The sequence below is a fragment of the Balaenoptera physalus genome (assembly GCF_965194825.1).
Source record: "Balaenoptera physalus genome assembly, chromosome: 12".
In the NCBI taxonomy this organism is placed as follows: Eukaryota; Metazoa; Chordata; class Mammalia; order Artiodactyla; family Balaenopteridae; genus Balaenoptera; species Balaenoptera physalus.
Genome location: NC_138897.1, coordinates 48,444,033 through 48,460,083, shown reverse-complemented (window position 1 = coordinate 48,460,083; position 16,051 = coordinate 48,444,033). Strand labels below are relative to the sequence as shown.

Below are 16,051 nucleotides of genomic sequence, written 5' to 3'. Positions count from 1 at the left end.
ACTTACAGCAGCAAGACAGTGAAAGCAGAAGCTTCAAGGCTTCTTGACACTTTGCTTAGCAGTTATATGACATTTCTTCTGACATATTTGTTGTTCAAAACAAGCCACAAGTCCAGTCTATGTTTAAAGGTTGAGAGAATAGACTGTTAATGGAAGGAGGTATAAAGGAGGAGGGTAGTCATTTTTAATCCACCATTATCTTACCTTTGACTCCAAGGATATACATGTCTCCTATATGTAAAATGTATCAAAGATTTAAATATAAGTGCTAAAACCATAAAACTCAAAGAAGAAAACATAAAGGTAAATCTTCATGACCTGGGATTTGGCAATGAATTCTTAGATATGACAACAAAAGCATGAACAACAAAAGAAAAAAAAAGATAAACTGAACTTCGTCAAAATAACAAACTTTTGTACAGCAGGTAACGTGATCAAGAAAGTGAAAGACAACCTACATAACTGGAGAAAATGTTTGCAAATCATATATTTGATTAGGGTCTAGTAATCCAAAACATATAAAGAACTCTCATAACTCAAGAACAAAAATATTTGAGCTATGAAATACAGTTTGGTCGTTCTCAATAAGTTAAACATACAACTACCATATGACAAAGTAATTTTACCCCTAGGTATATACCCAAAAGAATTGAAAACAGGTGCTCAAACAAATCCTTGTATATGAAGGTTCATTTCAGCCATATTTACAATAGACAAAAGGTAGAAACAACCCAAATGTCCATTAACAGATGAACAGTTAAACAAATTGTCGTATATACATACAGTGGAATATTATTAAGTCATAAAAAAGGAAGGACTGATACATGGTGCAATGCAGATGGACCTGAAAATGTTATGCTAAGTAAGAGAAGCCAGACACACAAGATCACATATTGTATGATTTCCTTTATACAAAAACTCCAGAAAAGGTAAATCCATACAAACAGAAAGCAGATTGTGGTTGCCAGGCCAGAGTAGAGAGTTAAATGAGGATTAAATCTTTAATCTGTGTAAGGCTTTATTTTGCAGTGGTGAAAATGTCCTGGAACTAGATAGAAGTGGTGACAGCACAACTTTGCGAATGTACTAAATGTTGATAAGTTGTTCACTTTAAAATGGTTAATTTTATGTTACATGAATTTCATCTCAAATAAGCCTAAGAAAATTAAAATAAAGTATGAACTACAGTTAGTAATAATGTACAAATATTGGTTCATTAATTACAACGAATGTACTATACTACAAATGTACTGCACTAATGTAAGATATTATGTAATGTGAGTATATATGAAATCTCTGTATCATCATCCCAATTTTTCTAGAAGTCTCAATCTGTTCTAAAATAAAGTTTATTTTAAAAAACCAATGCGATTTAGGAGAATATAAAAAATTACCCAACTAAAAGAAATTATGTTAAAGAAAAAAAAAAAGAATATGGCCACAGCTTTTAAGTTGTGGGGTTAAACCCAATGAGATTAATATGAAACCCTGAAGTTCTTAGGAGAATTGAAACATTTTGAACTAAAAAACAAGAGAGAGTTCAAAATACAAAAAAGCTTCTGAGCTTCCAGCTTATTATGGCAGTGTTATGGACTGAGCTGTCTGCCCCCAAAATTCGTATGTTGAAGCCTTAATCTCCAATGTGACTGTATTAGCAGATAAAGTTAAATGATGTCATAAGGGTGGGGTCCTAATACAATAACACCTGTGTTCTTATAAGAAGGGGAAGAGACACCAGAGCTCTCTCTCTCAACATATGGGCACAGAGGAAAGGCCATGTGGGGACACAGTGAGAAGGAGGCTGCTTACAAACCAGGAAGAGATTCCCCACTAGAAACCAACCCTGATAGCACCTTGACCTTGGACTTCCAGCCTCTAGAAGAACTGTGAGAAAATAAAATTCTGTTGTTTAAGCCACCAGGTCTATGGTATTTTGTTATGGTAGCATGAGCAGACTAATACAGGAAAAAGTCTGAGATAGCTATTCAGGTCTATTATGAAAATCAAAGAGCAAAGAGCTCAGAGAGTAGATTAAAGAGACAAGGAGAACAACAAATTCAGAAACTATTCCCAGGAAGCAGAACTGAGTCCTAAATCAAGAAACATTCCTTGGTCCCAGATGTGGTAGACCTAACATCATGTGCGCTGATAAATTTCAAAATTTTATGCATTAGTGAAAGCTATGTGCCTTTCATTCCTCCCCTTATGGAAATGAGAATGTTTTTTGTGATGATTCTATACCTGCTTCACCATTATATGCTAAGTATGCAGAAACAGTATTTAACTTCTCATTTTAATTCACATATTTCTGGGTCAAAAAGAAGCTGCACCTAAGAAATATTGCCTGCGTCAGATCTTTTGCAGTATGTGTGACCATGGACGTCTGCATGATACCATTATGGAATACAACTTCTTGGGAGCTGGTGATTATAGTTTGCATTTGGATGGACGGTTCATCATGTTGCCAATGGACTAGCTAATAGATTGCTACATAAATAGTTTCCAAAGAATCATGTCTCCTGGCATCCACGTTTTCTCTAATACTCTACTGGATTAACAGAGGGACTGATTATAGGCTTTGCTTTGGCCAGTGGGACGTCAGCAAACATAACACAAGCAAAGCTTTATTAAGCACTTACCCATTGAGATTTGTCCTCTTAAAATACTCTCCCAACCACCAGGCATGTGAGCGAGGCCATCATTATCACTATTTCCAGTTGACTTAGCAGATATGTGCAGCCACATGATTGGCCCCAGGCAAGAACCAACAAAATTATCCAGCTGAGCACAGAACAAATTGCTCAACGGTAACCAAATAAATGCTTGTTCTAGCCACAAAGTTTTAGAGTGTGTGTGTTTGTGTGTGTGTGTGCACGCACACACGCTTGTAGCAATAGATAACACAAAAAACAGTGGTTATTTTTCTGAAGGTATTTTCATTAGAATGAGGACCAAATACAGATTGCAATGAATAAATGGGTAAGTGGGAGGTGAGGGATCAGAGATACTAAATTTAGGCAACTCTTTTCAGATGTTACATGGGATGAGAAGAGAAAGTGAAAAGGGGATATATTTAAAGGGATGTATGGGATGAAAAAATTTCTTGAACACAGGAGAAACATCAATATTTTAAACGTTGACAGGAGTGAGTTAATAAAAAAGGAGATTTGGAACATAGGATGACTGGAACAACGCCTGATGGAACAAGATCCTTGCAAAGGCAGAAGGTGGAACACAGGTGAAGGGAGAGCCATTTGGTGGGGGGGTGGATCTTCCATGGAAGGACAAAGGGAATTATGTTTGTGGAATTCAAGGACGTGCATAGGTGAGATAACAGGGGTTTGAGGCATTTCTGTTATTTTATCTCCTATTTTCTTTGGGAAGTAAGAGATGACTGAGTAGTGAGGTGGAGGATTTGGAAACCTGAACAAAAGAGAGGACTAGAGTAGCCACCAAAGAATACGAGGGAAAGTTCTGATTCACAAATAGAATAATTTCAGAGCACTATGAAAGGTCCCATTGAGGTTGGAAACCATGAATGCATAATATCTCAAATTTGGATTATTGTGTAATGTTCTCCATTACTATTCAGCAGCCTGGGTGTAGGAGTGAAGATGGCGGACCATCAGAGAGAGCTCATTAGATTTGGCACTTTGTCAGACTAAAAGGACTGCAGAATAAAGAAGTAAAGGACCAAATATACCAATTGGTGAGTGTTTTAAGAGATGAATTGGTTAGGCAAGGAAGTAAAAGAAAATGGGTATGATAGAATGGGAAATGGTGGATGTGTCAGGTTTGAAGTTTCAAATGAAATAGAATTAACAGAATGAGAGAACTCAAAGTATTTGGTCAAGAGGGTCAGATGATCAAACATTAGGTTTCAGAATTAAAAACGGATACAAAATGGTGTAAGCAAAGCAACATTTTCCAAGTATAAGCATTTTAACATTCATGTTATTGGGTCCTCACAGCTGACATACTTTCAGGCATAGAGATGACTCAGTACAGTGGTGAACAGAGTGTCATAGGTCTCAGACACACCTGGTCTGGATGCTAGCTCTGGGAGAAAGGAGGAATCAACCTTTGCAATCATCTTCCTCATCCATAACTGGGGATAATGGCACTTTCTACCTCACAAGGTTTCCATAAAGATTCAATAAAATCATGCATATTAAGTGTTTAATACAGCCTATGATATACAGTAAGCACTTAATAAACATAAGCTTTATTATCATTGTTATTAATGATAAAGTTATTATTTTTGTACAATATATTCTTTATATTTTAAAGAATGATTTCTAAATACTTTCTCTCTAAGCCATTCTTTTAAATCATAGTAGCATCTAAATGACTTGTATTGATTAAATGAAGAAGAAATTTTCAATTTAGTAGAGATCATTCCAAATTAAATAAAACTATCTCTATCCTAGGCAGTCTGGGAGAATCAGGTGGAAGAAAAATAAAACAAAAACTCTTATTTGTATAGGAAGTTATCCAGGTGATTATTTCCATCATTTTTCCATGTCTTCTCATTCTTTGCAAAAACAAATATAGATAAAATGTTCACAGTAACTCTACTCTGAAAAATTTTCTTTTCAAGATTCAGAATTGCAGTTAAACGTCTATGAGTAGATGGACAAACTTACAGCAGCTGGCTCATTTACGTAATATATTTACACAAAAAGGCTGGTTTTTCAGTTTTCCTGAAGATAAGCTATAAAATATCTTAGCTTATTTTGTGAATTACTTTTATCTAAGGTAATATTTTAGCTGGTGCATTATCCATAGTGTTTAACAGTTCATTAACTGCTCAGAATCCCAAGCAGGATTGGGTAATGAACATGGGCTTTGATAAAAGAGGGTGTGTGTTCAAATCCCAATTCTGTCTTGTGACCTTGAACAAGATTCTCAACTACTTTAAATTATTATTTCCCCATCTATCAGTTAGACATAACATTAACAATTCAACAACAGTTTTGAGTTATTACAATGGTTTATAATAGCTATTATAGTACAGTTACTATAATTGTTTATTAAAATACCTATGAATCTATTTTCATCATTTTTAACAACACGCATAATTGTTAATTAAAACACATGTGACGTGTACAGCATATCATATTAATTAATATTAATTCTCTTTTATCTATTTAATATACTCTTCAAGGCCCAGGCCACCATTAGACCTGTGACCTGCGAAGCATTTTGTGAAGGGGTATTCTGGTTTGGGGAAACAAAAAAGCAACAGAGATAAATATAATACTAATACAGAATGATATAAATAATATTGTAGAAATAACAATACACATAGCTAATATCATATGCCAGCACTTAACTAACACAATATTATTATCACCATTCCCATCTAAGTTCACAGAATATGTGGCTCTAAGGGCTGTGATCTTAAAGACGGCACTCTAATGCCTCTGGAAGGAAACTACACCCTAGATCAAGCATGATGAGGGCCCATCAGAACTCTCTCAGAGCCAGATCCAGTAACAGTGGTGAAGGAAGGGAAACAGCACAAATCTCTGACAAACTTATCTTCCTGTCTGGGCAGCGTAGTTGTGCATTAATTGCTTAGAAACATAATATTAATAAAATGTATGAGAAGGTTTTTTAATCATTCCTAAATCATCCTTTGAAAATAACTGAAAGTTTCAGTGATTTCAAGATTGAACTCCCTTCAGAATAATAAAGGCAAACTTTATCAGTTTAAAAAGACAAAGGAAGAATCATTATATTCTCTTTTAACAGACCTGTTGAGTATTTCTTTAGAACAAAATAACTCATTAAAGAGGGCATTCTGTCCTTTTATACACCAATTTACTCATCTAATCATCTAATCAGTTTAGTGTCCCTAAAAAGGATGTAAATGCTATTTAATTTACTCGTCAAGTTGGCTATGGAAATTACTACTTAGCATGATTGCCTGTGGATAAAGAACAAACACGTAGGAAAAAAAATCTATTTAATAAGGTCATTTCACCCTTCTGAAATGACACTATCAAAAACATGTCTAGATTAGTAAATTATGTAACTGAGCCAAGATTCTATAAAGTAGTCCAAGAATCATTAAAAAAAAAATAATTCCCCGGGTTCTTTAAGTAACAGATGCTTATAGGCCCTATAGAGCTTACAAAAATGTTAGCATGTTAATTATCACTTACCTGTTTCAGATGCTCCTGTATTTTAGACTCTACATCTTCAATGTGTGAAATCATTTTGTTGACACATGGTGCTGGGATGTTTACTAAAGCACAGCTTTTACGTCGGCATGGGTGGCTAAAGTAAATGCCTTCATTCACCCCTATAGATAAAGCAGACAGAAGACATCAGTTCACAGTCATATACAGAATAGTAAACCCTGAAGTTCAGAATGTACAAAAAGTATTCTGCTTTACTAGTACTAACACTCAAACTTTCTTTAATCAACAGATTGATAAATGTCAGAGAATTACAGAATTAACCTTCAAAAATTCTGAAAGCTAAAATAAAATGATCATTTATAACTTAAACTGTAACAAATAAAAATAAATCTAAGAAGCAAGAATAAAACTTCAAGAAAGTTAAAAAGTTAAAGTGTTCCATAGCATCATGAAAAAAGAAAAAAGGTAGAAACCAGTTAATCCATTTGTTTCTAAATAGATCCTGAATCACTTAAAAAATGACTTTGACATGTATTTTAAATTCTCCCCTCAAAGAGACCCCACATGTTCCAATGTAAATAATATCTAACCACTCAGGCATTGAGGAAGTTCTTCCTTAAATCCAGCATGGTTTCTCTTGCTGAAAAAAAATAAAAGCGGGTCCCTATCATCCTCATAATAACCTCATTTTCTACCTTCCATCTCTAAAAATTGAAGTCTCATGCGAAGTGTGATTGATGTTCTCACTATGGCATTCAAGTTGTACTCATCATAAAATCCACTCAGTCTGATGTGCCTCAGTGATTCTAATCCTGGCATGTTCCGAATCAACTGAAGGTTGCAGAAGCACAGCAAAGTTGTCCGTGAGACTCCACCAAAGTGCTTACTTGCAGTCTTTTTGCCTCTAAAGACTCTATTGGTCTGGATTACAGCTGCAATCACTGATCTTAAATGCAAGACACAGAATAGGTTCGGTGCCTCAATGAGAACAGCCTGATGTTCTCATTGCAGTTAACCTTGAGGAACACAGAAGTAATGCTGTTGCCTCCAGTCTGTGCCTTTTGTTTCAATGTCAACACATAGAGATGGTAAATATTTCAGATAGCTTCATTTAAACTGCAATCTCTTAAATATCTTTATCTTTTAAATATCTCATAATATCCTCCTCCAAAAATGCAATCTCTGTCAAAATGGCATGTGTTTCATTTATAAGTGTTTACTCTATCTCATATATATTCGTATCCCATATATAAAATAATAGCCCATATAGAAAAAAATATATATATAAACATTTTTGAGCACTAAAATATGTGCCAAACATGGAACTGTGCTAAGTACTTTTGATGCCACATATTATTTAATCCTCACAACAATCTTAAGAGAATCTTATTATTCTCTTGATTTCAAATGAGGAAATCAAAGCTTAGAGAAGTTATATAAAGTGCCCTATTCCACAGAGCTGGGATGTGGGAGAGCTGGGACTTGAACTATATCTCTCTGGCTTTGGAGTGTAAGCAATACCATGAAGGTTGTTTTTATATTTTTTAAAATGTGGCAAAATAAAGAGAGGCAGTTCTTAAAATATATTTCAGGGCACCTCTCAGAAGTTTCACATATCACTTGTTTTTGAAATTCGAATGTTCCTTCAAGATATCAATGCTGATATTCTAATGTATTTTACTATGCTTTGACCATAGTGAACACATATACTCAGTATGACTATTTTTTTCTGTTATATTCCATTTTACCCCTTTAGTTCATACACAGATATATATATTTTCATCTCTGTAACAGTCAAAGGACCAAAAAACAAGCTGGTAAAAAGTACATGTTGATCTCTTATCCAAACGTCCTGATAAGGGCATGTTGCCCTTCCCCAAGAAATAAGGTTTCAATACAGTACATTTAGCAACCAGGCGGTTGCCCTTACACTCAAAAACATTGTTTTGCTTCATTAAATGTGGAGAAAGCAAAGATAGCAAGGACTCATTTAACATTTTTCTACGTGTGCCATTCTCAACCTACTAGGTGAGTATTAATTAATTTCCACAACACTCCGTGGTTTAGGATTAACATTTTACGTACGGTGAAGTGGGGAAAATGAAATCCTGTGAAGTTAAATTTTGCACTGAAAGTCTATAGAAGACATGGCATCACAAGCAGCACAAGAAAGAACAAGAATTCAGGAGTTCTTATTACTGCTTTATTCTAATACATGCACAGTGTAAGCTAAAACTTTCCTTTCCACTTCTTAATTTTGCCCACATTATAGATACACTTAGGTCACTAAACTAGGTGTCCATGGTCACTCATTTTTCAGCCTGACTAATAAGTAACTGTGCTTTTTTAAGCTAAAACTACTCAGTTGCTAACCTCAGATTTCTCACTGAATAAATGAACTAGTTGGCAGGGTGTTATATAATATCATTTTCACCTAAAATTCCATGATACAATGAAGCCACAGTTTTAGTTAAACATAAATGGATAGAGCTCCTCCTCATGAAGCCTGTGCACAAAGGATCAGGGTGAGTATTTCAAGCATTAAGCTCAGGCAGGACACTCATTCTCTCTAAAAATCTGCCCAACTCCAATTCCCTTGCTCAGAATCAATGCATAAGAGCAAGACCCTCCTGGACCTAGGCCAGAGCTGAGGTTTGTTGAGACTGCAACATGAAACTTTCGTTTGAGAAAAAATACGGACAGCTTGATTGTGTGGGCAAATGGCAGTTTATGTTCATTAACTGTCAACTCTCCTTGCTCAGTGAATTTGATCCTTACATAATTTACTCACACAGGCACAATAATTTAAGATTTTATCACTACCCTCCTTCCTTCTCTTCTGATTTTAATATGTAATTCCTTTACATCCATCACCCAAGTTACTGTATCATTCCTTTATCTGACCTCAGCACTCTGAGTAAAACACTTATCTAAACACAGATTTCTTTTCCACATTTGATTATCCCTTTCAACATCTTGATTTTCTTCCCAAAATGTAGAATAAGCTAGTGCTCTTAAGTTTAGAAATAATTTCTTCTCCTTGCAAAGCCTCTGTGTGATAAACAGAAAGTACCTTTAACTTCTTTTGTGAAAAACAAAGTTCCTTTTAGTTTTGTTATACACTGGTGGTGGGGGAAGGGAGGAGGAGACCTTTCCCTGAGTAAAGAATGAATGGGCCGATTAATTGATAAAAATTATCCAATCTAGAGACTTCCCTTGTGGCACAGTGGTTGAGGGTCCGCCTGCCAGTGCAGGGGACACAGGTTCGAGCCCTGCTCCAGGACGATCTCACATACCGCAGAGCAACGAAGCCTGTGCACCACAACTACTGAGCCTGTGCTCTAGAGCCCACGAACCACAACTACCGAGCCTGTGTGCCACAACTACTGAAGCCTGCGTGCCCAGAGCTTGTGTTCCACAACAAGAGAAGCCCCTGCTAGCCGCAACTAGAGAAAGCCCAGGTGCAGCAATGAAGACCCAATGCAGCCAAAAATAAACAAATAAAATAAATTTTTTAAAAAATTATCCATTCTGAAGAAGAGAAAGAAAAATGAACAAAAAAGAACAGATCCTCAAGGAATTGTAGGAAAAAATCAATCAGTCCAACACATGTGAAGTTGAGGTTCTGGAAGAAGAAGAGAGTGAAATTTGGAGGGAAAAATAACAGAATAACAGCCAAAAAAATTTCAAAATTTGATGAAAAACATCAATTCACACATCCAAGAAGCTCAACAAATCTCATACAATTAAAATATAAAGAGAACTTCACACATCCAAGAAGCTCAACAAATCTCATACAATTAAAATATAAAGAGAACTATGTCTGAGAACATCATAGCCAAACTGCTGAAAACCAATTGAAGAGGAAATCTTTAAAGCAGCCAGATAACAAAAGGACACATTACATATAGGGGACATGGATATGAATAACTGCTACATTTCCCATCAGAAACAATATAGGCCAGGACATAATAGAAAAATATCTTTAAAATACACGCAAGAAAGAAGGAAGGGAGAGAAAAGAGAAACATTAAAAAAATAAATTTGACTTCATCAAAGTCAAAACATTCAGCATGCCTCAAAAAGATATTACAATATGAAGCGACAAGCAAGAGAGTGGGAGAAAACAGATATATATCCAACAGATGACTTATATCTGGAATGTGCGGAGAAAATTTACAACTTCCTATATAGGAAGACAATCCAATAAAAAATGGGCATAAGACTTGGAATCTTCCAAAAGACAATACACAAATGACTAATAAGCATGTAAAAAGATGCTCAGCTTCATTAATCATCAGAAAAATGCAAATTTAATTAACAGTACAGTACAACTTCACAATCACTAGAATGCCTAAAATTTAAAAGACTGGCAAAGCCAATATTAGTGAGGATATAGAACAACTATAACTCATATATTGCTGGTGGAACTGTAAATGACTTCTGGAAAATAGTTTGGCAATTTCTTATAAAAGTTAAGCATGCACTTATCATATGACTCAGCATTCCACTTCTATGTATTTACCCAAGATAAATAAAAATCCATCTATAAAAAGACTTGTGTGTAAATATTCATAACAGCTTTATTTATAATAGCCCCAAATTAGAAAATCCCAAATTTCCATCAATGGTTGAACAGATAAACTATACAGCACTCATGCAAGGGAATACTACTGAGTAATAAAATGAACAACTACTAATATATGCAACATTGAAACTACTAATATATTCAACAACATGGATGAATCTCACAGACCTCTTTCTGAGTCTTTGAAAGAAACTGGACACAAAAGAGCACAAATGGAATGATTCCACTTATTTAAAATTTTAAAATGTTAAAACTAAAATCATATCAGTGGATATGAGGGGTGGAGTGAAGAGACAGTGACCACAAAGAACATGAATGAACTTTCTGAAAAGAGTATCTATATCCTGTTTAAGACGGTGGTTAAATGGATGTATACATTTGTCAAAAGTCATTGACCTGTATACTTAAAATGAGTAGATTTTATTATACTTAAATTTTACCTCAACAAATTTGTTTGATTAAAAAGACCACCAGCCATTCCCTAGTGACAGAATTCAATAACCTTGTACCACTCTCCTTCTCTTTTAACTCATTATACAGAATATAGTAGAAAACACTTCTTTGAAATGTTCTTCTTTAATAGCTTTCTTTTACTTCCTCATTGACTATTTCTCCTCATATTTCTTAATCATGACTACTTGGTAAGAAATAATCTTTCCCCTTTATATTCTCTCCCTTAGTCATCTCCTCTGAGTGCTTGACTCCTAAGTAAACATCTTTAGACTTAACTTTACACTGAACTCCTTGCCAAATGTATTCCAAAACCTGTCCTTCCTAGAGCCCAAGCCTAGCACTGAATGTAGGGAAGGGAAGGATGGACCTGCTAGATCCTATGCAGTATGGGAGGAAGAGGATTAAAAGTAGAATGTACTCTTTGAGAAGTCGATATACCACAAACAAGGAAATAAATTCATGACATCAGTAAACTAAAATGCCAAAGTCAGAAAGGCTACAGAGGAAAATGAGCACATTTGTATGATCAGATATAGAGCTGGAAAAGATTAGGGAGATGTACAGAGGGAGGTGGCAGGGTGGCAGGGATCTGATACATTCCAAGCAGTGAGCATGGTGCCTGGCACAGAGTCGATAATCGGGAACTATTTGGCAAATGAAAGAATGATTGAGAGAGTAAAGACATACCAAGATGAAAATTTCGGTTTCAGGCCCATCCCCAATATATCTGGTATTAAACATTTGGACTTTGTCAAGGACAGCAAGCCAGAGGTAGTTAAAAGGACCAAACCCATTCGCAAAGCCAGTATTTCTAAAACTAAACTCATCTTCATTCCATTCAACCTCCTTTCCTTTCTTACTCCTCTGTTCCCATTATCAAAGTTTGCAACAGTTAAACCATTGTTGAATCCTCCTTTTCAAGTTCCTGTAACAATATACCCAGTCGGTTTACCAAATCTTAACAATTCCTTTGTAATCTCTTTAATTCCTATCTTTCATATCCGTTTATCATTCATAGATCAAACCCTTATTACCTTAAGCACAAACCATAATAGGATAATCATTTTTATAACAATTAATAAACAGAAACCTCAAGTAGAGTCAGGAGACCAGGAGGGGGAGCTCTCACACCCTGCGATGATAACAGAGCCCAACAAGAAGAAGAAGGACTCCTCTTCCTTCCTGGCAAGGACTCAGCCAATGAAAAGCCATGGGCTCTTTGTTTACTATTGTCATCTCAACTTCCTTTTCCCTTATATAAAAGAGTTCTCCTTCTCTTGCTTTGGGGGAACTTGCACATGGCTCACTGTGGTTGCACACCCCAAACCTGCTGATCCCAAATAAACCTATCTTTTCTGGAGAACTATCCAGCAGCTTATTTGTTTAGGTGAATAGTTTCTATATTTCCTTCTATAACCAAATAATTCTGCATCGTGCACTCAGACTCATACTTTCAAGCAAAGAATTTGGTAACATAATATCTCCAATCGAATCTATATAGGACCAGAGACTGAGCAATAATGAAGTTCACACTTTTGAGCCTGAAATTCAGAATGCTTCTTGACTGCCCCTCAATCATTTCTAGCTTTATTTTAACCAATTATCTTTAAATTTCTGAATCTTTCCTATGCTGTAGTCAAAGTAATCTGTTTTTTCCGTACTTTGTGTTATTTCATCACATTATTTGACTCATTCTGTGGTTCTTGCTTAATTTCCCTCCTCACGTTTCTTTTCATATACAAATACATCCTTCAAGATTCAGTTCAAATCTGTCCTTATCCATTAACAATCCTCTTAATTCTTAGAGGCCATACAAACTGGTGTTACTCGAAACACTAAAGATTCTTGTCCACAGTATTCATTTGTCATACACTACTGTGATATTGTGATTTAGAATAAGCAATATATATTTGGTCTTCATCTGTTTCTAGCACAGAGTTCCTAAAACCTTTGTAATTTCCTAACTGATGAGAGCAATGAAAGTGTCCTTTGTTATGTTACTGAGGTGACTTTTGGACCCCCACCTAAGGATGGGGACTCAGGAGAACCAATCTTGTGATTACAGAGTTGGAACTTTCAGTCCCGCCCCCGCCCTCTGGGGAGGGGAGAGGGGCTGGAGGGTGCATCAATAGCCAATGGCCAATGATTTAATCAATCTTGCCCATGTAACGTAGACTCCATAAAAACTCAAAAGGACAGGGATGAGAGAGCTTCTGGGCTGGTGAACACATGAAGATTTGGGGAGACTGGCACACTTCGAGAGGACATGTAAGCTCTGTGCCCTTCCTCCATATCTCGCCTTACGCATCTCTTCCATCTGCTGTTGCTTAGTTATATCCTTTTATAATAAACCAGTGATCTACTAAGTAAAATGTTTCTCTGAGTTCTGTGAGCCACTCTAGCAGATTAGTCAAAACCAAGGCAGGGAGGGGTGTAATTGGAACCACCAATCTACACTGGTTGGTCAGAAGCACAGGTGACAAACTGGGTTTTTGACTGGCATCTGAAGTGGGGCAAGGGGTAGACTTATAGGACTAAGCCCTTGACCTATGGGATCTGACACTATCTCTGGGTAGCTGATGTTAGAATTGAGCTGAATTGTAGGACACCCAGCTGGTGTCCAAGAATGGCTTAGTGGTGGGGAAACCCCACGGTCACACACTGGAATTGGCTGCAGAACCTTTTAAATACTTTGTGTCATCTTTGTTGTTACTCTATACAACCATCCACTTCTATTGTGTTGTACTAATTGGTGTATATTTTATTTGGCTTGCAAGATTATACATTCCATATAAGAATAATTTCTTAAATATCTCTGCACCCTAATAGCACATGTATATTCCAGTGTCTTGAATTAATTGGTTAATAAATCAATAATTTGATATTTTAAAACATTTGTCTAAAACTAACTATGGCCCATAACTAACTTCGGCAATAAACTCTAAGCCAGAACATTAAAATTCTATTCAAGATTTCTATTGAACAGAAATAGATAATCAGAAGGGTAACTTATCCCAATTTTATCCTGTCAAACTAACAACCTGCAGAACAGAGATTTACCAAAATTTAGATTAAATATTTTGATAAATATGCAGTTCTCCACCAGAATGATCTGAGAAGAAACAAGTATGAAACTCTATATATAAAATGTATACATTTCATCATCTCTTTCTACTTCTTACAACATAAGATACCAGAAACACTTTCTGAGCTAATGTTTCATGGATTTTCAATGAACAATTTTTAATTCTGGATTTCAAACACCAAAAACATTAGTCCTTATTCTTTTTCTTCTAAGAAACATATCCTCAATGAACTAGAAAGCTTCTAGCACTTGCCAGCCCTGGCATGAAGGATAAAGAAAATGTTTATTTTAAAAATTCATACATTTCTGAAATTGTAAACAATTCTTATGAACCAAATTTTAATTAACAATATACTATTAATAAAATTTATTAAAATATTGTATTCTAATATTATATATCATTACTCTGTTAACTATTAGATATTTACAGTGTATTTCTTAATAAAAATTTAACACTGATATCACAAACTAATGAGTGAATATAAATATAGTTTACATAGGTTACTATACAATTTAGATTCAGTCCTCACCTTCAGTATTTGTCATTTTATTTTCATGAATAATCTCAACAGCTTCCTTAGGGGCACCAAATAAAACCAAAGCTTGTGATGTGGCGTTGTCTTTTTAAAAGAAAACAAAAATTTCAGTGAACAGTTAATATTCATTTTTAAAATAAGCAAAATAATGTACAAAACTATGTTGTGAAAGTGCTGTCCTTGAAAAAGCAACTAAAATATCGATATTAAACAAAACCCACAGTAGAATATCTTTAGATGTTTTCCATGTTTTTCATTTGGCTTAACTCTCACGAGAAGGTATTCAAAATAGCATGCAGCTATTAAAAGCAGAGAGATCATCCAGAGTGACATCACCAAAATGGTGGGGTAGGAGACCCTAGACTCCATCCAACAAACTTCAACAATTAGACAGCTATCCACAAACAAAAACAGCTCTGGGAGAGCTCAAGAGTCCACTTAAAAAACTTCAGCAACATAGTGGAACAACAACAACAACAAAGAATAACCACACAAAAAGGAAAGGAAGACAGCTTTATTTTGTCTGCATTATCCCACCCCCTAGGTCCACACTGCTCAGTGCCAAGAGGGAACTCTCTGGTCTGAAATAGCTCCTCTCACTAGGAAAGGGTGAGCAACCAGCTTCCCCACCCTTTTGGGGCACTGCACAAAGGACCGTCTTTGGTTTCATCCCACCCAGAGATCAGCAAAGCTGAGAAGTATAAAGATGGCTTGGCACAAGGAAGAATGGCAGAGGCTACCAGTATCAGTCATGCAGCAGCAGTGATCATGCTTTCCAGTGGCCTGCTCTGCAGAGGACCTCAGCTTCTTTGCTGGCAAAGTTGTCCTTCAGAAATGAAGGAGAAAGAGTTTCCCAAACAAGAGCTGAGGGAGTTCATCAACATTTGACTTTCTTTACAAGAAATGCTGAAAGGAGTTCTTCAAGTTGAAAGAACACTAATTAGCAACACACAAACATGAAAGTATAAAACACATCAGTAAAAGTAAGTATATATTCAAATACAGAATACTCCAGTACTACGGCAGTATATTAATCACTTAATCCTAGTATAAAAGTTAAAGGACAAAAGTACAAAAATAGCTATAACTGCAATAATTTATTAATAGATACCAAATACAAAAGATGTAAATTGTGACATCAAAAACACAAAATGTGGAGGGTGGGGTATAAAAGGGCAGAGATTTTGTATGTGATTGAAATTTAGTTGCTATCAGCTCCAAAAAGACTGTTATATCTATA

The 16,051-nt window shown here is 35.6% G+C and overlaps 1 protein-coding gene across 1 annotated transcript in view; it reads right to left on the bottom strand.

Annotated features, from left to right (window-relative positions):
- CCDC178 (coiled-coil domain containing 178) overlaps window positions 1–16,051 on the bottom strand; it is a gene marked incomplete at its 5' end in the record, with an annotated part of 45,054 nt that overhangs the window by 24,502 nt on the left and 4,501 nt on the right. Inside the window, 2 exons of the mRNA XM_082418783.1 lie at window positions 6,159–6,310; window positions 6,740–6,789. Coding sequence (XP_082274909.1) covers window positions 6,159–6,310; window positions 6,740–6,789 — 202 coding nt within the window. The remainder of the gene's footprint in view (window positions 1–6,158; window positions 6,311–6,739; window positions 6,790–16,051) is intronic.